Consider the following 25,638-nt stretch of genomic DNA (forward strand, 5'->3'; position numbering starts at 1 on the left):
ACTGATCAAACTAGTAATAAAACGTGACGATATTACTAGTTAGAACGGTGCACCTCGACTTAGTCCGTATAAGTGGATACGACGTCGTATGGTATAACGTGAGTATGTGTGTTGGCCCCGCGATACAACGCCGTAACGTTGCACGACGCCGCAACCTGAGACTACGTCTGATCGTGGGTATGTGTGTTGGTAAGGGTTAAATTTGTTAAGTTGGTATTTGATAAGAAGTACAGAGTAAATATAGGAGAGAGAGACAACTGGAAGGTGGAAGTCAGACACCCAACGACTATCTGCTTCACGGATGCTTCAAGAAGAAGCTCTACGAAACTAGCAGGAGCGGGCATAGTGATCCCTAAACTGGGAGAGAAAGTATCAATATCACTGGGCAGATATGCTAGCGTGTTCCAAGCAGAGATATGTGCAATAGCGAGCTGTGCACGTATAGTCAAAGAGAGTCTGCAGCAAGAGGGCGCTGTCGTAATATACACAGATAGTCAGGCAGCGCTGAAAGCACTAAAAAAAATATCGGTCACCTCCTCTCTCGTGAGAGAATGTCGAGCGGAGCTTAACTCGATAGGCAAGCAAAGAAATGTTACGGTGGCATGGGTACCAGGACACCAGGGAGTGACAGGAAATGAGAAGGCGGACGAGCTGGCGAGGTTAGGGGCGGAGAAGGAATATATGGGTCCGGAACCGGCTCTGCCTATGTCAGCGGATGTCACAAAGGGAGTTATAGAGAAGGTAAAAGAGATGGAAGCACAGAGAGAATGGGAGGAAGAGACTGGTTGCAGGCAGTCGAAGATGATGATTAAAGGTATAGACCACAGGAGTACCAGGTATCTTTTGAAACTAGGTAAGAGCAGTCTGAGACTACTGACGGGTATCATTACTGGTCACAACACTTTCAATAGACATCTTAAGATAATGAAAATCAGTAGAGACGCCTCCTGTCCACACTGGGGTCAGGAGGAGACTAGCTTACACTTACTAGCGGATTGTATTATGTATGCGGCACCGCGATATCGAACTCGAAGATGTCCTTCTGATCTAAAGGAAAACGCGAAGATTTGAGGAGAATAGTGTGGGAATACCGCCGGGACAGTAACCTGCAGTTCCAACTTCAGGGAATTGTGCTGAATGAACGCGACAAGTGATCGACAGCCCGCTTGTTTCCGGCCGGGCGTCCCTACACTACATCTACGTCTACAAGGGTTAAATTTCCAATAGGCAGTGCATTACATTCATCTTCTTCTCTGTCGTTTCGTTCTTGGCAGAGCACACGTTGAGGCGCCCGTATCGGTAGTAGAGGCGGACATAGCTTTTCGCACGATCGCCCGCCATCTCTCCCTGCTGGTAGACTGTCTGGCACAGTCAGATACTTGGTTTCCAACTGCGGATTTTATTTGGTCAGTCCAGTGCATAGGTGACCAGGATCTGGTTCCGTCATCTATACAAGGTGTAACAAAGTGGGGATCCGTTTAAGTCACTCTACTCAAAGTGTTGTGTTCCTTGCGGTGAGTAAGGTTGCCAGATTTCAACGAGGGCGGGGGGGTAGTTAGGGTCGGCAACGAGCGTGTAACTCCTCTGGGGTTGCAGGCATACATAGACTGCTTACCATCAGGGCTGGCCAAGTCGGACAAGCTTGTTCACATATTGGGCCCAAAAGTATACAATTGTCTCCCGGATTCAATAGTAGTTACTAAAAGCGTAGCAGTATTTAAACACAAATTAAAAACTTGGTTAGTCGAGCAGGCGTTCTACGACCATAAGGAGTTCTTTAAATTAGGAACTTAGTTATAAGATACATTATGTAGTTAAAATACAAATCTACAATCTTTATATACTGTATAAAATGTGACATGTAATTTATATTATCAATAAATATTATGATTATGATTATGATTATGTATGCTTGTTTGCCACCGACGTAGTAGGTATAAAATAACCGGCCAAGAGCATGTCGGGCCACGCTCAGTGTAGGGTTCCGTAGTTACTCTTCCGTCACAATAAGCTAAACTGGAGCTTAAAGTATAGTAAATTGTTAACCAAGGGATGAAAGGTACCTTTCACTAGAGTTAAACAAATAGGCAAATTTGCATAATCAGTACCTAATTAAAGTAAGTCTTTTTACTATGGGAGCAACTTTTTGCGATAACTCAAAAACAGCTAAACTGATCATGTCCGCTATAGTTTTCATTTAATGTCTTTCTTAAGCTCTACTTCCACAATTTTTTTCATATTTTTTGGACCTATGGTTCAAAAGTTAGAGGGGGGGGGACACATTTTTTTTCTCTTTCGGAGCCATTATCTCCGAATCTATTCACTTTATCAAAAAATGTTTGTTGAAGACCCCTATTAGTTTTGAAAGACCTTTCTAACAATATCCCACACTGTAGGGTTGAAGCAAAAAAAAAAATCACCCCCACTTTACGTGTAGGGGAGGTACCCTCAAAAAAATTAAATATTTATATTTTATTATACGTCTTTGTCGGCTTTATTGATTTATATATCCATGCCGAATTTCAGCTTTCTAGCACTAACGACCACGGAGCAAAGCCTCGGACAGACAGACAGACAGACAGACAGACAGACGGACATGGCGAAACTATAAGGGTTCCTAGTTGACTACGGAACCCTAAAAAAGGGAATATTTGGTCTCCAGTTTAGGAAAAAGTAGAACATAATTTTTTTTTACGCGATAAAACTTTTTCTTTATACTTAGGGCAGGTCGTCCAAGTCGGCCAAACCTCCATGCAGAGGCGGCGTTAAGCGTGGGCGACGTGGGTCACCGCCTACGGCCTCGCGGTCCGAGGGGCCTCGTGCCTCAAATAAGTATATCTCGGACACAACGTAAAAATGTTCGTTATATCTTGCGCCACCAGAGGGCCTCGCTAAATGTACCTTGCCCACATACAATTTTGGTCTTGCCCTTGGGCGTAGGCAGGTACAGGCAGGCAGGCTCAAATTTTACATACAATGAATGCAGCTCTGCCCCCCCCCCCCCCTTGGGCCTCCGGCGACATCAACTTGCCCCCCCCCCCCCACCCTAGTTCAGCTGGCTACGCCCTTGGCTTGCCCCGCCACTGCCTCCATTCCATACAAATGCCAAAAATTGTTTACAAAACTGTATTTTTTTTTAGATCTATACTTTTGTTTCCCTTTCTCTCAGCTCTCTAAATATCAGTATAAAGGCTGGAGCAATCCAACGAAAGGAAGACCTAAACACCATTATACAAATATTATAAATAAATAAATAAATAAATATTTTGGGGACAATATTACACAGATGACAGATCGAAGACCTAGCAAAATAAGCAAAGCTTATATTATGGGCACTAGGCGACGATATACATACGTATATAGATAAATACATACATATGCATAGAAAACACCCATGACTCGGGAATAAATATCTGTGTTCACCACACAACGTGCCACAACTAAATGGCCTTACCGGGATTCGATCCTGGGACCATCGGCTTCATAGGCAGAGGCGGCGTTAGGCGTGGGCGACGTGGGCCACCGCCTACGGCCTCGCGGTCCGAGGGGCCTCGCGCCTCAAATAAGTATATCTCGGACACAACGTAGGTAAAAATGTTCGTTATTTCTTGCGCCACCAGAGGGCCTCGCTAAATGTACCTTGCCCACATAAAATTTTGGTCTTGCCCCGCCACTGTTCATAGGCAGGGTCACTAGTCATTACCCACTAGGCCAGAACGGTCGACATATAGATTTTAAAAAGACATTTTATACAGATTTCAGCTATACAACTAAGTAGTGCTCTCCGTTTATTTACGAATTAATAAAAAGGTAAATGATATTAAAATAACAATAAGAAGAACTCGCACAGGAAAAGTCTTCAATAACATATTTCACCAGAGACACGTAAAAATATAGACTGTTCATCTACAAATATAGTTACATACTTTGTTAACAACTAGCCCAATTGTTCAGGTTTAAGATATAATTTTGTTCAACTTAGAATCCTGAAAGTATGCAGATTAGTTTGATATCATAACTTCAAAACAAATGTGTTTTTGCCGTCCCAAACTTTAACCATTTTTAGGGTTCCGTACCCAAAGGGTCAAACGCTGTCCGTCCGTCCGTCTGTCACCAGGCTGTATCTCATGAACCGTGATAGCTAGACGGTTGAAATTTTCACAGATGATGTATCTCTGTTGCCGCTATAACAACAAATACTAAAAAGTACGGAACCCTCGGTGGGCGAGTCCGACTCGCACTTGTCCGGTTTTTTTATCTCTTGTACATTCTAAACATGTACAGTACACAGAGTTATAATTACGTCATCTTTTTTTTCACTTTGACAGTTAATTCACTACCACTAGATGGCGTTTAATTTATTGTTTACCAGACCAGTATGAAGATGAACAGTTTTTATTATATACTTGTCTTTTATTTGTATACGTCATTCGTCTCTTCAACCATAATTAATTAGTCAGTATTTATTAAGATGTATCTTCTAGTGTTTGTCATTTGTAAGTTGCGTGTCATTTCCATTGTGAATGAAGTGAATTGGATTTTTTGATACTTATAGTTGAAAATATAATGTAACAACATATTTTATGAACAATAACAGTATACATAATGGATTCCAGTGGTATTACTAGCTATTTGACGACCGGTTTGGCCTAGTGGGTACCCTGCCTACGAAGCTGATGGTCCCGGGTTCAAATCCTGGTAAGGGCATTTATTCGTGTGATGAGCATGGATATTTGTTCCTGAGTCATGGGTGTTTTCTATGTATTTAAGTATTTATAAATATTTATATATTATATATATCGTTGTCTAAGTATCCCACAGTAAGCCTTATTGAGCTTACTGTGGGACTTAGTCAATTTGTGTAATAATGTCCTATAATATTATTATTATATTACTATAACTAGCTTAAATCTAAAATAGGCCCTTGAGGCATTGATTGTACCAAGGATGCTGGCGGCATTTCCTTGACTCGAATTCGTGTGCGTGACACCGCTGTGCTGGCCCCATTCTTATCGTTATTGCCCGTAAGGCCCGTCCTTAGATATATGTCAATGGTTGTATCGCAATACTGATACGTTGTGCGAGGAAGCCGCCAGCTCTTCGGTCACCAGCTACGTCAACCAGACGCTAAGCGATTTCTGCAAAAAACATGTACTTAATGTAGAATTCCATATATTTCATAACTATAGTTTTTAGACTAAAGTTCTTACAAGCAGTAAACTAATTAAACCCGCCCGTTTAAGTTAAAATTTAGCCTTCAGGTGCAATACCATGTCAAACATGACTCATATTAGAACATAGGCAAGTGCGTAAAGGGGCCACTGATTACCAGTTCTCCGGACGATAGGAACCGTGCGCGTTAGAGGGTCTGCCATCTTGTGGCCCTGAATCGGAACCATAAACACGTACATTTACACGTCACGTGTTTTCTTGTGCATAGTAGGTTCTGCCATCTTGTGGGCTACATCGGAACAATAAACATCACATTTACGCCGCGCGCCAAAATCTGACGGCTCCTGTGCTGCCTCCTACAGTTCATGCACGCTCCCTATATCAGCCTGTCAGTTATTCGCGATTGTCAGCTTTTGCCCTTTTAGGTATGGAAGGTAGAGGTAAGGAATGAAATCTCCATGTACCAAAAAGTGTCCGTCAAAAAACCTTAAATAGGTGGCGCTACAATACCCAGCGCACTTCACTCCATCAATAACGCCTAGGTTCTTAGCTACTCTAGCGCTACTCTGGAGAGATTTGGAACTATTATTTATAGCTGACAGCTGGACACTTTTGCAACAGTTCTGTTCCTGATTTTGTTCCTTACCTCTACCTTCCATACTTTAAGGGGTTGATTAACAGTCCGCCGGACGGTATCGGACTGTCAGTTAGAACAAAAAGTTGACAGTTCGGAACAACTGACAGGCCGATTTCGTCCGGCGAGCTGGTAATCAGTGGGCTCCTTTTGAACGGTCCGGGTTTGGTCTGAGACGCCCGACATTTCAATGTTCTGTAGGAAGCATCACGTGATCACTGATGACCCATTGACATACATCTAAGGACGGGCCTTACGGCAATTAGAGTGGGGCCAGTACAGCGGTGTCACGCACACGAATTCGGGCTAAACGTTGCTTTAGACTGCACGGTTCGCTCGGATTCGTGAGTAACACCGCTGAACTAGCACCATTCTTAGTGACCGTAAGGCCCGTCCTTAGATATATGTCAATGTGATCACCCGTCAAACGAAGTGTTGGGCGTCTCGGCCAGGAACCGGGCCGTTCTAGCGTGAGTCATCCTTTATATCTTTTTACTCCGTACCTACCATAGAGAAATATAAATAAATAAAGAGTGGTAACTCCATACATCAGTCTTCTTACCAAAACGCAAGTTATTTCGTAGTCGACACCTAGCGTCAAGTAGTGGATTTATCAATACAGCTACTTGACACCAGGTGTCACAAGTGTCGCGACTGACGAAAAATGTATTGTCAAAACAATTCACATCTAATATTACAAGCAGAAGGAGTGGAACCCGGTTATAATATTAGCTGAAAATTGTTGAGCATTAGAGTTTCCGTTCGTCGCGACGTCTATTGTCAATTAGCAGTACTGATAAATTCCGCTACTGGACGCTACTCTGTATCTTTAGGTATTTAAATAAAAGTAAACAAACTATTTGTACATTTTCGGGTAGTTATAACATTTATTGGTTAACCAACCAAATACAAAACTTCCTGGATCTGTCACTGAACGACCTGACTTTAACCTACATTATATGGTCATGTTATGTTTTCATCTACAACTGGCTTAAGCAGCCATTTGTGGGTAGATTTTGTTTACTTTTATTTAAATACCTAAAGATACAAAGTTATAGTTATAGTTTTGGTAAGAAAACGGATGAATGGAGTTACCACTGTACCTAAGTACATGTCACATACAATATTCTTTCAGTTACATTATCATTGAGCGCTGCAAAGGACATCGATGGGTAAGTTTAATTGTTTCTGGCATTTTCCTCCTAGACCAAACATATTGCGGATTTCATTGAAACTAAATTTTTCATACTAAACTGAACTGGCACCCTATACATGAGAATAACAGCGCCCTCTTGACAATGATCATATATTTCTGGTCGGGCTTTACTTAAATTCCAACACATGTTTGATTTTTGAAAGCTGAAACGAAACTATAGGTTTCCTTTATGGAAGATAGAATAGAATCTCCATATACCAAATGTCCGACAAAAAACACCTTGAATACTTGAGAAACAATACCTAGAATACTTGAGAAAAAAATCTAATCATAGACAGCGCACTTCACTCCGTCAATAACGCCTAGTACATCAGAAGGTGGAGGTAAGGAAATAAATCTCCATCTACCAAAAAGTGTCATCAAAAAACCTTAAATAGGTGGCGCTACAATACCTAGAATACTTGACAAAAAAATCAAACCATAGACAGCGCACTTCACTCCGTCAATAGCGCCTAGGTTCTTAGCTACTCTAGCGCTACTCTGGAGAGATTTGGAACTATTATTTATAGCTGACAGCTGGACACTTGCAACAGTTCTACCATAAGAGATGTCACTCCTCTTAATTCCACACTCCATAACGCCCAGGTTCTTAGCTACTCTAGCGCTACTCTGGAGAGATTTGGAACTATTATTTATAGCTGACAGCTGGATACTTTTGCAATAGTTCTGCCTATGGAGATTCTATTCCTTGCCTCTACCTTCCATAGTTACCTTATTGAAAATTTGACAGATTCCATTATTATAGATCGTATGTCATTCACGATGACACATACCTTGTATCGTATTGTCATGTAATGAAAGGTTAGATTTGACAAATCTGTGCGTCATCGTGGATGACACGAACTATATAAACTAAAATATATGTCATATATATAGTAAAGAAAAGGTGACCAAGCCCTCCAGTGGCGGAGACTGGATTCAAACCGGCATCTATCGCTGCTAAGCTAGCCCAGGGACCCGTCCACTCCTTCCCAGAAATAAGCTTTTAAATGGCTTATTCGTTTATCGAATAGCCCGAACGGTTGGCTTTCCCTTTTGATTTGCTTACCCGTTCATTTCACTTAGCCCTAGGAAGGGGTTTCCCTTTTAGAGATACCGCTTAAATAAAAGGGTATCCCCTTTCTAATTCAACAAATTATGACGTCTGTGCCGTCAACGCGCTAGAAACCCAGTCCTTCAATTTGAACATAAATAAGCAATATTTGATTCTATTTTTAAGAGGAGGTTTAAAATGGCAATCTTACAAAATACTCCCTCCAAAACCGTCGAAGGGGATACTGCAAGACGTTAACACTGATACCTCGTTTGCAGGGAGCTTCTAGAACTGATTCTCCACTGCTCGCAGCCTTGGTCTCAGGAACTCGAGGAGCTCTGTCCAGAAGCTTGCCGGCGCTGGCCACAGTACTGCTATTACGCGATCGCGGCTGAAAATGGCGTTCCGTAAGTTCTCAATAGTTCTCATTAACTCTTTCACCGCCCAAGATGTCAATTAACCAAAGCTCGGAACCGGTTTTTAAAATACCAGTAAATTACTTTTATAAGAATGCGCACGTTTTAAGAACTTTATTGTAACCTAAAAAACCGATTTATTCGACGAGCGACGCAACGGCTGGTCACCTGACGGTGTGCCACGTAAACATAGACACCGACATAGGAAGAAACCGGTTTTAATTGTTCTAAACCGGTTAATTGGACAAGAACTATTCTCATAAAAACCGGTTTAAAAATAACGGTTTTTCGAGTGAAACCGAAATTAAAAGGTTTTGCGCCAAGTACATGATAAAGATTTGGAAATTTAACCGGTTTCCGAGACTTGCAACTAACGCACCCGGCTTCAACCCAATATTAACTCTTAGTTAATGAGGACTTCGTGCATTTCGACAAGGTTCACAATGGCGCTCCGGCGCCGCACAGGATAGGCATGACGTTCAGATAAACATAAAGATCGTAGAAGTAGGGCTATACGAGTTTAAAGAGCACTCCGTTTTCAAGACAAGGAAGCTTCTACTGAAAAACATGATAAGCCTATCTTATGTAGACACCGAAAATCTATTAAAGACGACATCCTAACGAGACCTAAATACACACACACACACACACACGCACACACACACACGCACACACACACACACACACACACACACACACGCTTGTGCTATAATACAACTTCATTTTTCTTAGCATGTTACTTACCTAGGTCATAAGTTTTATCTGTTTTTAATTGCTACTTAAATTAATTATATGTATTACCTTTAGAATAAGTACTTACTGTTGCTACTAGCCGCTAATGCTTACAATATGTTAATCTTATTATTTCCTCTACGAGACAGGCTATGCCTAGTGTGGAGGTCAGTATAACATGTAACACTGTTTAAACTTATATTTGTCAAATAAACAATTTGTATTTGTAGTTAGTTTATTATTCAAGTAGGCATATTACAATGCGCTTATGAATATGAACGTCAAATTAAGCTACACTGGCTCTAACCCTACACCTCTGACCCGAGAATATTTAAACCCCCCCCCTAATTTGGAGGAGGGTATCCCAATATGGACAGCCAAGAAACTCGGCGGGACACATCTTTTGAAACATTACATCTTATAAATAATTCAAAGTTTTATTGGGTAACAACCCACAAAGGCACAGACTAAAAGTGGTTCCAAATGGCAGGAACCCATAAAAGTCTGACTATACCTAAGCTTAAGAGCGTCTTCACGTTATCCGATCCGATATTAAATGTCGGATACTCACACCAGAATCCAGATACTACTAGAGTAAGACCAAGCTAAGTTGGCAGCAATTTTAATAGGCCAGGCGGATCACGTGTTATTTTATACGTCAAACTTCTATGGAATTTATGACGTTAACACTTGCACCTTCTGGGCTATCAAAATCGCTGCCAACTTATCCTGATCTGACTCTACAAAGTAGTAATAAAACCAGCCAAGAGCATGTCGGGCCATGCTCAGTGTAGGGTTCCGTAGTTACTCTTCCGTCACAATAAGCTAAACTGGAGCTTAAAGTATAGTAAATTGTTAACCAAGGGATGAAACGCGAGTTAAACAAATAGACAAATTTGCACGATCAGTACCTAATTAAAGTCTTTTTACTATGAAGGGGAAACGTTTTGCGATAACTCAAAAACAGCTAAACTGATCATGTCCGCTATAGTTTTCATTTAAAGTCTTTCTTAAGCTCTACTTCCAAAATTTTTTTCATATTTTTTGGACCTATGGTTCAAAAGTTAGAGGGGGGGGACACATTTTTTTTTCTTTCGGAGCGATTATCTCCGAATATATTCACTTTATCAAAAAATGTTTGTCGAAGACCCCTATTAGTTTTGAAAGTTAGCGGACATGATCAGTTTAGCTGTTTTTGAGTTATCGCAAAAATTTTCCCCTTCATAGTAAAAAGACTTGCTTACTTTAATTAGGTACTGATTATGCAAATTTATCCCTTACTATACTTACTATACTTTAAGCTCCAGTTTAGCTTATTGTGGCGGAAGAGTAACTACGGAACCCTACACTGAGCGTGGCCCGACATGCTCTTGGCCGGTTTTTTAGTTTGTTATTAACACAATAAAAAACTTTTTCAAAAAAGCGAAACCTATAAACCTAGAATATGTAATGCTGAAGCGATCGACATCAAAATCATGAAACAATTCTCCCGAAATGGAATTTAATAGAAAAAAAATCCATTATTTCGTTAGATTTGAAAAACCTAAACCGAACATTTGTCCGAAACATGATTTTTATGCCGAAACTTCGAACAGGCACATAACATAACATAATAACGTATACATCAGTCATGTGTTGTAATTTTATCCAGAGGCACCTGCCAGCTTCCACCCTACCCACGAATCGGGAGCTACAGCATCGTGGACGTTGAACTTAGCGTCGGCTTAGCCGATTTTACCCTTCTTTACTCTTGTCCATCTGGCTACCGTCTCAACGGGCAGCATCCTCGCTGCGTGGGCGGTGGATGGACTTCTGATGACTTCCCGAGCTGCAAACGAGGTACTCCTTTTTGCTGCTCCATTGCGTGCCGGGCCAGTCTTAAGACATGATGCCCACGGCTACTTTCTATCACCGCACCGCCCGCCGTCGGCAGGGTGTTCAACTGTTCATCCTCACACCCTAGAACCTGAATGGTCGCGTACTGTGCGGTTTAAGTGGAACTTCCTCCCGCGGACACTCTGGCTGTAGACTGAGCTGCCGAGGTTTCCCGAGGGTCTAGGTTCTTCAAAAAGGCGTGTAGCGATTTTTAAAGGTCGGCAACGTGCATGTAACACCTCTGGAGTTGCAGGCGTTCATAGGCTACGGTGACTGCTATCAAGCTTGTTTGTCACCGTCGTGGTATAAAATAAAGGACGTTATTACATCTATCCTTTAGCCAGACACTTTCTGTTATCTTGGTGCTAAGGGGGAAAACAACATTTACCTTTCAGCATAGGATGAATGTGTTACGATGTTTATGCCATTATTGTTTTTGCCTATTACCCATTCGCCATTCTGTACAATATGAATTCCACACAACTGAGTTTCATCACATGCATAAGGCTTCACAGTGATAACAACTTCAATGACATGATGAGTATGTGGGTAACATTTGTACTAAGTCAGGGGCAGCTAGACTGCTAGCCAAAATTTAAATAATTTATAGATCCAGCAGTTTGCGGAAATTGTATGCATAATATTTATTTCGTAATTTTTTCCAATGTTTATTTATGTTTGACGACCGGTCTGGCCTCGTTGGTAGTGACCCTGCCTATGAAGCCGATGGTCCCGGGTTCAAATCCTGGTAAGGGCATTTATTCGTGTGATGAGCATGGATATTTGTTCCTGAGTCATGGGTGTTTTCTATGTATTTAAGTATTTATAAATAATTATATATTATATATATCGTTGTCTAAGTACCCTCAACACAAGCCTTATTGAGGTTACTGTGGGACTTAGTCAATTTGTGTAATAATGTCCTATAATATTTATTATTATTATTCTGTGATTATTCTGCTATTCAGGGCGAAGACAAATCCGACGAACCAAAAATCATGAAATTCGGTCCAGGCGAGATCCAGGCGTTCTCGAGTTATAAAAGTGTTATAACCAACCCGACTTTGTTTTGCGATTTGCAGCTGCAGCCCAGTTTGCTCAATTTCTCTTTCATTTGATGACCGGTCTGGCCTAGTGGGTAGTGACCCTGCCTATGAAGACGATGGTCCTGGGTTCGAATGCCGTTAAGGGCATTTATTTGTGTGATGAGCACAGATATTTGTTCCTGAGTCATGGATGTTTTCTATGCACCTATTTAAGTATTTGTATACATACTCGTATTAATCATATTATACACCGTGCTTTTATTGAATTGCGTTAACTCCGGGGTTTCGGTATGTCAGTATTTATATGTGGGTAGATTAAGATGTAGGGTAGGTTGCAGCGGCATGCGAGAAAATAATAAATCAGTCTATACTCAGCTATGGTGGTTTCATTATACAATTCATAACACTTTACATGGCGCAGCCGGAAAAAAGACTTATATACTTAATGTAAAATTATAGATAAAGTGTAAAAACTCTGTTCGGTTATAAGTAAACTTGTGTGTCGTTATTAATAAATAAGTATTGTGAAAGTGAGGATCGTTAATCGCCACAATGGAGTCAGTGCTGCATCCGCCATTACCGTTCAAATTTGAGAACAATTTAGTGAACGTTACATCGGGAAATTTATGCAAAGAATGGGATAAATGGAAAAAAGCCTTTTTAATTTATTACGAAGCTTGTGAAATCGCGAAAAAACCACAAAAGGTTCAAATTAACATTTTACTGCATATAATAGGTGATAAGTGCCGCGAGGTATATGACCAGTTTAGCGAAGAGTCAAAAACTGTAGATGAGTTGTTAAAGAAGTTTGACGAATTTTTTGAACCCAAAAAGAACCTCGCCGTAGAGAGACACAAATTCTTCACACGGAACCAGCAGGAGTTCGAATCTATTGAACAGTATGTCTTTGAATTAAATGTGATGGCGGCAAAGTGTGAGTTTAAAGATCTGTGCAGTGACCTCGTGAGGGATCGGTTAATATGCGGTATTCAGGAGACAAGCTTGCGGGAACGACTTCTACGAGAAAGTGACTTGACGCTGCAAAAAGCTATAGAAATATGTAGGCTAGCCGAAATATCCCGTGCTCAAGCTGGTCACATAAAGCAGGACAATGTGGAACATCATGTGCATGAAATCAAAACTAAGCAAAAAATAGCGATGGAACGTCAAGGTCAACCGAGCTGTTGTTATAGACAAGAACATGAGGATACAGAGGATAAGGCGGTGCATGCGGTCAGCGCGAACAATCGCGGGCGCCGCCGCCGTGGATCGTGGCGCGGAGGGCGCCCCGGACAGGCACACGCAGCTCCCGGGCACGACAACCTGCCAGCGGCGCGCGGCAATTGGCAGCGGTCGTCACAAACCAACAGGACTGGCGGCCATAGCTGTTCGAGATGTGGGTCTACACATAAAAGATTCCAGTGTCCAGCATTTGGTCAGCTGTGTGACAGGTGCCATGGACGAAATCACTACTCGAGAATGTGTCGCGTGTATGAAATAAGAGGGGAATCCACCGATGAGGTAAATAATAAATTTAATAATGATAATGAGTAGTCTGTAACTGTATCCATTAACAATAAGAATATTATGTTTGAACTGGACACGGGAGCTGAGGTAAATGTTTTGCCAGAAAGGTACTTAAAAATATTAGGAATAGATAGGCATTCCCTTAGTACAACCGCGGTAAAAATATATGGTTATTCACAAGACTTGATACCCATTGCGGGTAAATGTAATCTAAAAGTTGTGTATAAAAATAATACTTACATTTTGGAGTTTATTGTAGCTGAGCTCAAGTCAAGTCCAATAATTGGTAGATACTCTTGTAGAGAAATGTGCTTAGTACAAAGAGTCCATGAGCTGTCTATAGGTAGGTCAAATAACGCCACCTCTGTATTGGATGAGTACCCCGACGTTTTTGACGGTATGGGGTGTCTACCAGGAGAATACAAAATACAATTACAAGACCATGCTCAACCGGTTATTCATGCCCCTAGAAAATTGCCAATTGTGCTAGTAGAACAGGTTAAAAATAAATTGAAAGAAATGCAGGATCAAGGCATCATCGCAAAAGTTGAAGGACCCACCGACTGGGTAAATAGCATGACTGTTGTTAAAAAACCGAACGGAGACCTGCGAATATGCCTTGACCCGAAGGATTTAAATAAAGTAATTAAGCGAGAGCATTTTAAATTGCCCACTTTAGATGAAATAACTTCAAGTCTAGCGGGGGCAAAGTACTTTAGCACTCTTGATGCCAAGCAAGGTTTTTGGCAAGTTAAGTTGAGCCAAGCTAGTAGTGACCTTTGCACTTTTAATTCCGCCTTTGGTAGGTACAAATTCCTACGCATGCCGTATGGAATTTCCTCCGCGTCTGAAATCTTCCATAGGAAATTATATGAACATTTTGACGACATAGAAGGAGTAAAATTATTCATAGATGATCTGTTAATTTATGCCGATACTAAAGCATTACATGACATTAGACTAAGGAAAGTGTTACAAAGGTGTAGGGAAATAAATATAAAACTAAACAAAGAAAAGTGCAAAATAGGCTTATCAGAGATAAAATACTTGGGCCATAAGATTACGCAACACGGAGTGAGTCCCGATGACTCACGCACTAGTGCTATAATGAACATGCCTACTCCTGCGAGTGTCAAGGACTTGGAGAGGTTTCTCGGATTAATCACATATGTAGGCAACTTTATACCTAACCTCTCTGAAAAAACTTATGTATTACGCGAGTTATTAAAGAAAGACGTACACTGGCACTGGGAACCAAGGCATGATAATTGTTTTAATGCTTTAAAAAAATGCTTATGTAGTCCTCCAGTTCTGCAATATTATGATGTTAAAAAACCGGTGACGATTTCAGTAGACACGAGTAAGAACGGACTAGGTGGATGCTTACTTCAAAATGGTTTACCCGTTTGTTATGTATCTAAATCTCTGACAAAAACAGAACAAGCCTACGCACAGATCGAAAAGGAATTATACGCCTGTGTTTTCGCTTGTGAAAAGTTTTATACATACATATATGGAAAAAATGATGTTACAATCGAAACTGATCATAAACCATTAGTAAGCATAATTAAAAAACCGTTAGTTAATACGCCCGCTCGATTACAGAGGATGTTGCTAAGATTACAGCCGTACACTTTTAATTTAATATACAAGCCTGGTAGATACTTATATATAGCCGATGCCTTATCTCGTGCGGTGCAGGCCGGCGCGGGCGGCGATGACAACACACGGGCGAGCGACCTCGACGTGCGCGCGCAGGTGTGCGCCATCTCGGCAAGCAACCCGCTCACTGATACGCACTTCTTACAAATACAAAAATGCACGCAAGATGATGCTGAATTGAAAGAGCTAACTAAAACTATAAAAAGAGGATGGCCAGATCATAAAAAAGATGTTAGTGATACATTAAAACCCTATTATGCATATCAAAATGAATTATCAGTTGCTTATGGAATTGTTTGGAGGGGAGATCGTGTTGTCATACCTAAATGCATCCCAAGTAGCACAAAACTGCATTATAAGGTGTCACAACATGTTCACGTCGGTAACTTTAGCATTTATATAGAGTTATAATATGACATCCCAACTGCAATAGCTGAAAATTAAGCTCTCGTCTGTATAATAACGATATTATGCATCACCACGGCAGCACTGTAATGCTGCAAGCATTAATATAGGAAAACAGTTCTATATTATACAGCTTTTAGCAATTAATGGAACTGAGAGCTGAAACGAGGAACTGTAAGCTGTAATGGCGCATTTTTGTGGGCTTTAACTAAGCTATATTCTGAATAGGACGCCACAAGTGTACCCTTAAACGCTTGCATTTTAAGAAAGAACATGTGAACTATTATATTGCAATCAGTTATTCAGTGACATCAATTAACAATGATATAATGCGTCTTGCTGCATGTAGTGGAACTTTAGTAGTGTTAATCAGCTTATTCCACGCAATCTTATAGTAGCACTTATAAAGCCTACATGATCGCTTTGGGTGAATTCATATAATTCTGAATTACAGCAATGTGCTGGTTATTAGATCACATGTGGCACGTGAACCCAATTGGAGCTGAATACTTGTACTAGCGTGGGCTATTAATCTGCTAATGTAGTTTAATAAGATCTTACAGACTACATTTTTATCGCCTCACAGTTATATATTAGTTATTCGGATCCCTAAAACTCATACGGAGAGTTTAGTAGTTCATTGCTAACTGTGCCACTATTTGCGTACAATGTGGCCCACAATTATGCTATACACGAATCTGTGACTGATTTGTTTGACACAAGATCTCGTCGTGTCAGCTCTTTGCTGACTTACGTACCACGTGTGGATACTTAGACAGCCCATTACTGGGCAATGTACCTCAAGTGAACACTAAAGCAGCTTATACAATTTTATCGTGGTTAATACAGTACACATAGGTTTTCGGCCATTTTTTTGATTTCAATGTAATGATATTATTAATTTATTCTAATTAAGTCAACGAAAACGACATCGGATTTGTATAGGAAATCTAATGGTTTTATGAGTAACAGCTTATCGTTAAATTATACGAGTTTATAAATAAAAAAGTATTTTTTGTTTATATTATCTACCTATTTAATACTAAATTTTTTAAGTAAACAGTGATATTTTGAGGGCGCGTGTAAAATTTGATCTATATTCATATAGTATTTGACAATAAACTTTCTTTCCCATTCGAAATTCACACAAATTAAATGGAAAAAATAATAATGTTGTACACCGAAACTAACGTTTATTGTACTTCCTCCATAAACACCATATGTCACGAAATAGTTCACGCTAAACAATATCAGAAAATAATAAAGGAGTGGAGCAATACATATTCACAATCGTCCCAATTATGCATTCTCAACTGCTTAGAAGCATTAAATCAATCCTTTTAAGTACTTTGTGCTGAAGAAAGGGTAACAGGGACTCTATTAATCAATCATTGCGCTGTAAATAGGTAACACGTGATCCACTAATCAGTCAATGTTCAGCTCTTAGGGTGACTGTTACCTTTAGTAATGCTGATATAATGCTTATATAGTGCAGTATTTCCAATTATTCAGCTGACAGCTGATTAATTTGTGCCCAAAATAGAGTTATATAAGCACTTACAGCGCCTCTAACACCCTTATTCAGCGGGTTTATACAGCTTAGGGGTCTATTGGGGACAATAATTCAGCTACTATACAGCAGTTCCGTGCTACTTGGGATGCGATCAGAAATGATGAAACGCGCACATAGTAGCCACTTAGGAATAGAAAAATGTAAACTAAGAGCGCGCGATATCATGTTTTGGCCCCATATGAACTCACAGTTGCAAGATTACCTTTCGCATTGTCAAGCTTGTTTGACATTTAGAAAACAAAACGTCAAGCAAACATTAATGCAGCACGAACCTCCAAACAGAGCCTGGTTAAAATTAGGCATAGATATATTTCATTTTAATGGGAAATCTTATCTGATAGTAATTGACTACTATAGCAAATTTGTAGAAGTAGTCAAGGTCAAATCTATTTGTTCTGGTGTTGTCATTAAAAAATTAAAAGAAATATTTAGACGTCAAGGCATACCGGAAGTGATAATTTCGGATAATGGGCCTGAGTTTGCTTCATCTGAATTTAAAACATTTTCTAAAGAGTGGTTTTTCCAACATGTTACCTCCTCCCCCCACTACCACCAGTCAAATGGTCAGGTGGAGCGAGCAGTTCAAATCATCAAAAAAATGTTAAAGAAAACCACATTCAATCAATCTGATTTTAACATAGCTTTGTTAGAATATTTAAATACCCCGCTTGACAATAATTTGCCTTCACCTGCTGAACTATTGAATAACAGGAAACTGCGTAGTTTTTTACCATGTTCTCCAAGATTACTAGCTCCTAAAATCCCGCGAAATGTCGAACAGTACCTAAAACTGCGTCAAAGTAAACAAAAACATTATTACGATAAAGGTGCTAAGCACCTGCGAGAATTCCAAGTAGGTGATAAGGTTAAGGTAAGAATAAACAATGAATGGCAAAACGGAACTGTACATGGTATTGTAGGGCCGCGGTCATATCTTATAAAAATGATGTCTGGTAGAATTCTAAGACGTAATCGTAGACAGCTGATCGCTGACTCACCACAGCGCTCAGATCAACCTGCAATATGTACCTATGACGATATAAATATAACGGTGCCATGTGCGTCGCAGCCTACCATCAGCTCCCGGGGTCTTAGTCCTAACCGCGAGCAAATGAATTCCGCAAATAATACTAATTATTATGTTACTCGCTTTGGCAGGATGGTGAGACCTCCTGATCGGTGGACCTACCCTGTACCTGAACCTCGTCGCAACTAGATTAAGTACCTATTCAGATGGTAAACAATGAAAATTATGTTCGCATGATTAAGATGAAAAGAATAAAGTGTAGTCTTTGTGATTAAATTAGAAAACAGCGTAAATAAAATAAAAAAGTTTAAATTAAATGTGATAAAAATAATAAGCACAATTATTTGTATATGATTTTATAAATGTGGAATGAATTTAAATTTAGATAGATACCTACACTTGCATGTGTAAGTTTATTTCTTATCTTGTATAAAAAAAAAAAAAAAAAAAACAAAATATATACATATATAAATAAATACATGCATATAATTAATTTAATTAATGTATTATTCAAAGGAAGGAGATGGTATGAATAATGAAAATAATAATAGGAAAATACCTAAGTATATGTAATTTGCATGCTCTATAGTGTGTATATTCACTCTCACTCTTAAGTCTGCATGTCGGCATGCGAGAAAATAATAAATCAGTCTATACTCAGCTATGGTGGTTTCATTATACAATTCATAACACTTTACACGGTAAGTACGTTTAAGGAAACTAAATGGCTTAGTTAATTTGAAAAAAAAAATTTTTTTTTGTTTTTTTTTACTATTTTTATTTTTATTAAAAGTAACTAAATGTTGCATATAGCGTTGTTGTAACACGGGCATTACATTTAACTCAACCAAACAATTGAAAACTGTGATATATCAATGTCATTTCTAACATCGATCGTTCGAGATAGTACGTACGTTTAGTAGCAAATGTATGAACTCGCACTAAACACTAATCAATAAGTAAACAGGCCCTAAGGCAAGTGTACACGCTCGTAAGGGCCTTATAATATAAAAAATTATGATTGATTATCTCCGAAATGGAGTTAGTTAGAATATCGGTATCTTTGAGAAAGTTACTTAATTTAAGCTCAGGAATGCACCCTCGAAATTAACGCAAATCAAAAAAAACACGGTGTATATATGGTTGTCTGAGTAGGCACCCACAACACAACACAAGCCTTCTTGGCTTACCGTGGGACTTAGTCGATTTGTGTAAGAATGTCCCTATTATATTTATTTATTTGCAGACTCAAAATGTCGACTGCCTTCGCACCCAAGTGTAACTTACAACTGCATCGACTCCTCACAGAGCAGATGCTCAAACTTCGTGTCCAGCGGACAGCGAGTCCTGCCTGAATGTAGACCCGGGTTCGTGCAGGACGTGCTTCGGGCCATGCATTGTATTGATGGCAGTTGGGATTACGTCGCTACTTGTCGAAGGGGTAAGCGGAGGTACATTCTTGTTGTCGTGCTGGCCAGTGGCGGATTTGCAGCCCTGGCCGCCCCAGGTGTTGTTAAGTACTAGCCGCTCTAGCCCCGGGCCTACTAGAGCCTTAGGGCAACCCGCCACTGGTGCTGAGTGGTCACATTAACCCTTTGAACGCCAAGAAGGTCAAGAACCCCTAACTAGTCGTCGTTACTAGTCGTGCCCACAGCGCCAAGGACAACTATATGTGACATGACGTACGCTTTCGAACTAACTTTCACACTTTCAAGTAATGTTTACATTAGCTCGCTTTCGCACCTGAGCTTGGCGTTTGAGTGTTGTTTGTGATTATGACATAAAGCGTTCAAAGGGTTAAAAGCGCAGGTTGTTCCACGGAGGTGAAAATAACCCTGTTCAAAACGTATTGTCAAACCCTATACACGTGCAACCTGTGGAGTGACTACACCAAAAAAGCCTACAGTGCTCTGCGCGTCCAGTACAATAACGCCTTCAGGGGGTTGTTGGGGCTGCCCTGGCGCTGCAGCGCGTCGGGAATGTTCGCCGCGTGGAGAACAGACTGCTTCCAAGCCGTGCTGCGCAAGCGGGTGGCGTCCCTGGGCGAGCGCGTGCGGGGCATCGCCAACACTCTCCTGAAGGTGATCGCTGAGAGGATGGACAGCCCTATCCTCAAACACTGGATGTTTTTACATGTGCAGTCTAATTGTAGGTTTTCTACTAACACACCTAATATAAGAGGTAAAACTAACATAATATGGATGTAATTTGTCCGAAATAAATGCTTCATTTCATTTCATAAGGGCGTCCGACACTTCAGTTTTCTATAGAAAGCACCGCGCGATCACCTATCGCCCTTCAAGAATACAAAACTGTTGATATTGTCTTGTATACAGAATGCGGCACTATCCCAAAAGAAATGCGGCTACGAAGAAGCGTGAGTGAGGTCAGCGAGGTGCCGTGGCACGCGAGTGTCTACGACAAGACTGTGACCCCCTTCAGGCAGATATGCGGAGGTTCACTGATCTCCGCTACTGTTATCGTATCAGGTAGGTACTTACTTAAAAGTCTTGAAGCTATCAGCTCTTCGACTATATAATAAACTATTAATTAATTTTCGAAGCCTTCCCGCTGTAGGCTGTCTGCGAAATTTGAGCTGATCCGCACATTTTTTGCGTCATCTATTTTTGAATCTAAACTACTCTGTATCTTTAGGTAAGTAAGTAAGTAAGTAAGTAAATATTCTTTATTGTGCACCATACATTTAAAAATAGACAGTAAGTAGTAGTGGCGGTAAGTGTATAAATAAAAGTAAACAAACATTTTGTAAATTTTCGGGTATAGTTATAACATTTATTGGTTAACCAACCAAATACAAAATCGCCTGGATCTGTCACTGAACGACCTGACTTTAATTTGATCATGTCGTCAGGTGACAAGCATAACTTACTAATTACCACCACAAGTTCATAGCCATATAATGAACCATATTACTACTAAAATAAGGTTGATTTTTGTTTAATATTTTTTAAGTAATTAGTGAGTTTTGCTTGTCACCTGACAGTCTACCCTCAACTGGCTTAAGGAGTCATTTGAGGGTAGATTTTGTTTACTTTTATTGAAATACTTAAAGATACAGAGTATAGAACATCCAACTGTAGGTACATACATCATATTTATGTATATTGTGTTCTTATATTACTTTTTAGTACAATTTTATTGTTAAAAATGTCAGAAAGTTCCTTAAATCATCTTGTACCTATATAAATAAATATATAATCTTGCTGTTCGAACCATGTTCGAACGGGATCTGGTCTACTTTAGGGTTAAAAGTATATTTTATGTTCTCACAAATATAAAACTGAATACTGAACGAAAAGTTAAACTTGTCGCCCCCGGGCCCAAAAAGTTGTTAAGTTAGCATTTGATCCTCGTTCAACAGCGGCACATTGCTTCTGGCGCGATCTAGTTCAACCGGCCGAGAATTACGCCGTGGCTGTCGGCAAGGTCTATCGGCCGTGGTGGCGGGATGGCGGGCAGAAGACAGACGTGAGTGCCAATACCTACTTGTAATCCTATTTCTTTTATAGTTACTCCTTTTCTTTTGCTGGTGTGTTATCTATTTTTGTGTAACATATTATTTTAAGAATTACCTAATCATCCAATCCATCAATCAAATATTTATTGATAAGATATATTAGGTATTTTACATGTCAACACTTTACAGCTAATGGGATTATACATATTATTATTTTTCTAATTAAACATTACTTATCTAGGGTAGGTACCTACATCATTAACTTGAGTCAAACAAAAATTTAAATTTATTTTAATTCAAATTATACCGACTATTTTTTATTATTGCATTTAAATGTACTATCTCCTTTAAAGTATTTAGTGAGTAAGTTATTTTTTGTAACTGAAGTGGCGCTGTATGTACACTAAATGTCTTTGTATTCTATTATAATCTGGCAAATTTGTCAGTAGAAAATTAACAAAGTGCATAAACTTTTTGGAAGTTGTGAGTCGATTCTACTTCCCGTGAAATCTAATTTTGTGCCACCAGAAACTTCAAAAGTGCGCAATATGGCGCGTGCACCGCGAGTACCTAAAATAATGCCCCCATACATAAGCGCGCGGCCTGTGGCGGTGGCGCCACGTGAAATAATCATGCAGAGGCGGCGCGCCTATATACGGCCTCGCGGTCCGAGGGGCATCGCGCCTCAAATAAGTATACCGGACGGATATCGGACTCAACGTAAAAATGTTCGTTATTTCTTGCGCCACCAGAGGGCCTGGCTCAACGTACCTTGCCCACATAAAATTTTGGTCCTACCCCGCCACTAAATCAGGAAAAATAAGTTTTTCATTATTTAAGCCGTAAAAACGCCACGAGTATCATAAAGCATTCATTATTTATACGCAGGTCAGCGGCATAAAGGTCTCGCCATATTTCCGCGGCATAGACAACAATTTCCAGAGCGATATCGCGCTGGTAACCTTGAGAACTGCGATGGTATTCAATAACCAAGTGCGTCCGGTCTGCTTGGACTTCAGCGTGACGTTTGATGAGAAGCAGCTGCAGCCAGGGAACGTTGGCAAGGTGGGCAAAAAAGAATAAGATTAAGTATGCAAACTATTGGCTATCGATATTGGTGGTAGGGGAAATTGCAAGCGACGCCAGCGTATGACATGGTAAATATATGTACTTTTGTGGGACGACATCTTAGATAGATAGATAGAATACTTACCTAGTCAATTTGTGTAATAATGTCCTATAATATTTATTTATTTATTTACATCTAGCATTTCGTCTCGAACTCTTCCTACCATCTTTCTGCTGATACGAACAGGAAAATAACTTATGCCCCATCCTTTTCTACATAAAGGTAGATTTAATAACACTTCAATTATATCCTACACCCACGCCACGCCAACTCCGAGTCAACAATTGGCGAGAAGTCGCACAGGACCGAGAAAAATGGCGCTGTCTCGTGTCGGAGGCCAAGGCCCATTTTGGATTGCTGAGCCAATGGAGTTAAATAAGTAAGTTAATTACCTATATCGACGGGTGACAAAGGGTTTTGAACCGTTCATTTTGCAGGTAGCGGCCTGGAACAAAACTCCTTTGCTGAAGTTTGTAGAGCTGCCGTACGTGGACGTGGAGCAGTGCTTCGCTGACCTTCCCAGGAGTTTCCTCAGCTTCATAACCAGCGACAAGATATGCGCTGGCACCAGGAACAGTACGTCATTCAGGCTGTTTAGTTTAACCCTTTGCCAATATGAACCTTCGCACATTCCGACAAGGTTCACATTGACGCGCCGCACGCGAAAAGTGTGGCGTTAAAATGGTTTAAACCACGTTTAAACCTTGTTAACATTCACTGCGGGAACAAGCCCAAATCGAGATAAGATGGCGGGTTCATTATATTCTTCGGTTGAGGAAAAAGTTCGGAAAACAGTAGATTTTTTACAGTAAGGCAAAGTTTTCACACAGAAATTCCGAAGACAGTCCCTATCGTAAAAAACCAGAGCCAGGGTCGTGTACGAGTTTCAACTGTTGTTAGGTACCTACTCAGAGAGTACGTCTGTAAGTTAAACTCGTCTAGAAATATATGGTTATTGTCAAAAGAGGCTGTCATTGACAGTTCAATTTAGTATGAAAAATTAGTTCCAATTAAATTCCGCAATATGGCGCGTGATCATATATTACTGGTCGGGCTTTATGTCTGTTCCCTAATATACTTACTTTACTCTTTGATGTCTATCAATTTAAACCAGTTTCACAGCTCTGGCTTCCAGTGTTGGTCGAACGTAAATTAGAATTGAAAATACTAAAAATTTAACCGAAAACTGTGTTCGTCCGTCACGGTATTGTATTTTTAATTCTAATTAACGTTCAGCCAACACTGCTGGCTTCGTTTGAGATCGGTAGACCCCGAGCCAGGATGGCCAGGGTTGCCGTTGAAAGTAAGGTTGCAGGGTTGAAAGCAGTACACGATAATTTGTTATAAACACGTTTTAAATTTAACTTTTCTTCGAATTTTACAGGTACCAAACTCTGCAATGGCGACAGCGGAGGCGGCCTGGTCTTCCCTCGCACAGAGCACGGAATGGAGCGCTGGTACCTCCGTGGTGTGGTCTCCACGGCTCCCCAGAACCCCAACACCTACTCCCAAGATATCTGCGACGCTGGCTCCTACACCGCTTTCACGCATTTGCTCAAACATGATGCTTTTGTTACTAAAGTGTTGGAGGCACGGAGCGATTATGTTAATCAAGTGTATTTCGTTCCATGATTATAAATATTATAAACCTAATTTAAATCTATTTACTACGCAACAGTACAAACATACACATAATCACTAGAGGGCGGATTTGAAGTAGCGATCTCAATATTAATATGTCACATAGAACCTGAGTTCCAGTAGGTACTGCCAGGGTTCAGCATCAGCTGCTTTATCTTGGGTACTGCTCTCCTAAGCGCTCATCAAGATGAGTCGCAAACCAAATAGGGTTGTTTCCATCTACAAATCTTAGGGCAGAATTGTATCCCAATAAATTCTTTTGGATTATAAGAACATGTTTAACTACTTTTAGGGGACCTGTAATTACCATATTTTTGTAAATATTGAATTTAAAATATCTTTTGGCACACGTCACGTGACCAAACTCGAAACGTCTTTGAAGATTCTGATGACGTCACAACTCTCGGATTGACACTGTTGACAGTTAGGTGATAAACAACAAATGACAAATGTCAGTTGACAGTTCGTATCTTCTACGTGTGTATGAAGTTATGTGTCAAACCGTAAACTGTGACGTCACACAATTTTCAAAGAGCGTTTTGGGCGCGAAAGCATCTGTCAAAATATATTTTGTTAATTTAATATATTTAAAGCCGTTTTTAGTATAAAAGTAGAATTTTAGGGCAACTTTTAGTTAATATAGAACGTAATAAAAGCGTTTCAAAAAATTGGAAACAACCCTATTGGCGTGTGTCTATGTTGCTCCAAATCTGAGTTCCAGTAGGTACTGCCAGGGTTCAGAGTCATTATGTTGATGCTCATTTTAAAATATAACGACCTTATAATGCACTGAAGCTTGTATTCATATCCTTATTTTTATATTATAATTTTAGTAGTTACAAGCAATAGTATTGTATTATTAATTATTAGTTTAGGAAATTATTTTATTCCATGAAACGTTAATGCAAGTGAGAGTAATTCTAATTGATTTAACTGTATTGAATAGGTAATTGTTATGACAATCAATTTAATTAAAATATCAAAAATTTAATCTAATTAACCTTAATTAAATTAATTGCATTAATTGATTTATTGCGGAATCAATGGTTAATGCAATTGGTTAATGGTTAAT

At 39.9% G+C, this 25,638-nt stretch overlaps 2 protein-coding genes across 5 annotated transcripts; both read left to right on the top strand.

Moving 5' to 3' along the window:
* Positions 1-24,578, top strand: LOC133531439 (modular serine protease-like). Of its 4 annotated transcripts, none has more exons than XM_061869654.1 (10): positions 78-189; positions 6,942-6,978; positions 8,334-8,462; positions 10,855-11,042; positions 19,565-19,759; positions 20,655-20,807; positions 21,701-21,807; positions 22,685-22,861; positions 23,363-23,501; positions 24,310-24,578. In XM_061869654.1, exons 1-10 carry the CDS (start codon positions 105-107, stop codon positions 24,555-24,557), a joined length of 1,458 nt encoding a protein of 485 aa, XP_061725638.1. In that variant the 5' UTR covers positions 78-104; the 3' UTR covers positions 24,558-24,578. The 4 variants fall into 4 exon arrangements, with proteins under 4 accessions (XP_061725641.1, XP_061725638.1, XP_061725639.1 ...); XM_061869655.1 differs by lacking the exon at positions 78-189 and adding an exon at positions 4,452-4,496; XM_061869656.1 differs by lacking the exon at positions 78-189 and adding an exon at positions 4,591-4,618.
* LOC133531440 (uncharacterized) lies at positions 11,255-15,639 on the top strand. The gene has a single exon (XM_061869658.1). The coding sequence runs from the start codon at positions 12,677-12,679 to the stop codon at positions 13,676-13,678; it is 1,002 nt and encodes a 333-aa protein (XP_061725642.1). The 5' UTR covers positions 11,255-12,676; the 3' UTR covers positions 13,679-15,639.
* Positions 24,579-25,638: the final 1,060 nt, after the last annotated feature.

This window comes from Cydia pomonella, chromosome 25 (genome assembly GCF_033807575.1).
Source record: "Cydia pomonella isolate Wapato2018A chromosome 25, ilCydPomo1, whole genome shotgun sequence".
Taxonomy (NCBI): domain Eukaryota; kingdom Metazoa; phylum Arthropoda; class Insecta; order Lepidoptera; family Tortricidae; genus Cydia; species Cydia pomonella.

Excerpts from the sequence above, each read along its gene's own strand:
- LOC133531439 (XM_061869654.1), top strand. The coding sequence starts at position 105 with ATGTGTGTTGGCCCCGCGATACAACGCCGTAACGTTGCACGACGCCGC. Across the intron at positions 8,463-10,854 it reads GCGGCTGAAAATGGCGTTCC|AGGCACCTGCCAGCTTCCAC; the intron begins GTAAGTTCTCAA and ends AATTTTATCCAG. Across the intron at positions 20,808-21,700 it reads CGCTACTGTTATCGTATCAG|CGGCACATTGCTTCTGGCGC; the intron begins GTAGGTACTTAC and ends CTCGTTCAACAG.
- LOC133531440 (XM_061869658.1), top strand. The coding sequence starts at position 12,677 with ATGGAGTCAGTGCTGCATCCGCCATTACCGTTCAAATTTGAGAACAAT.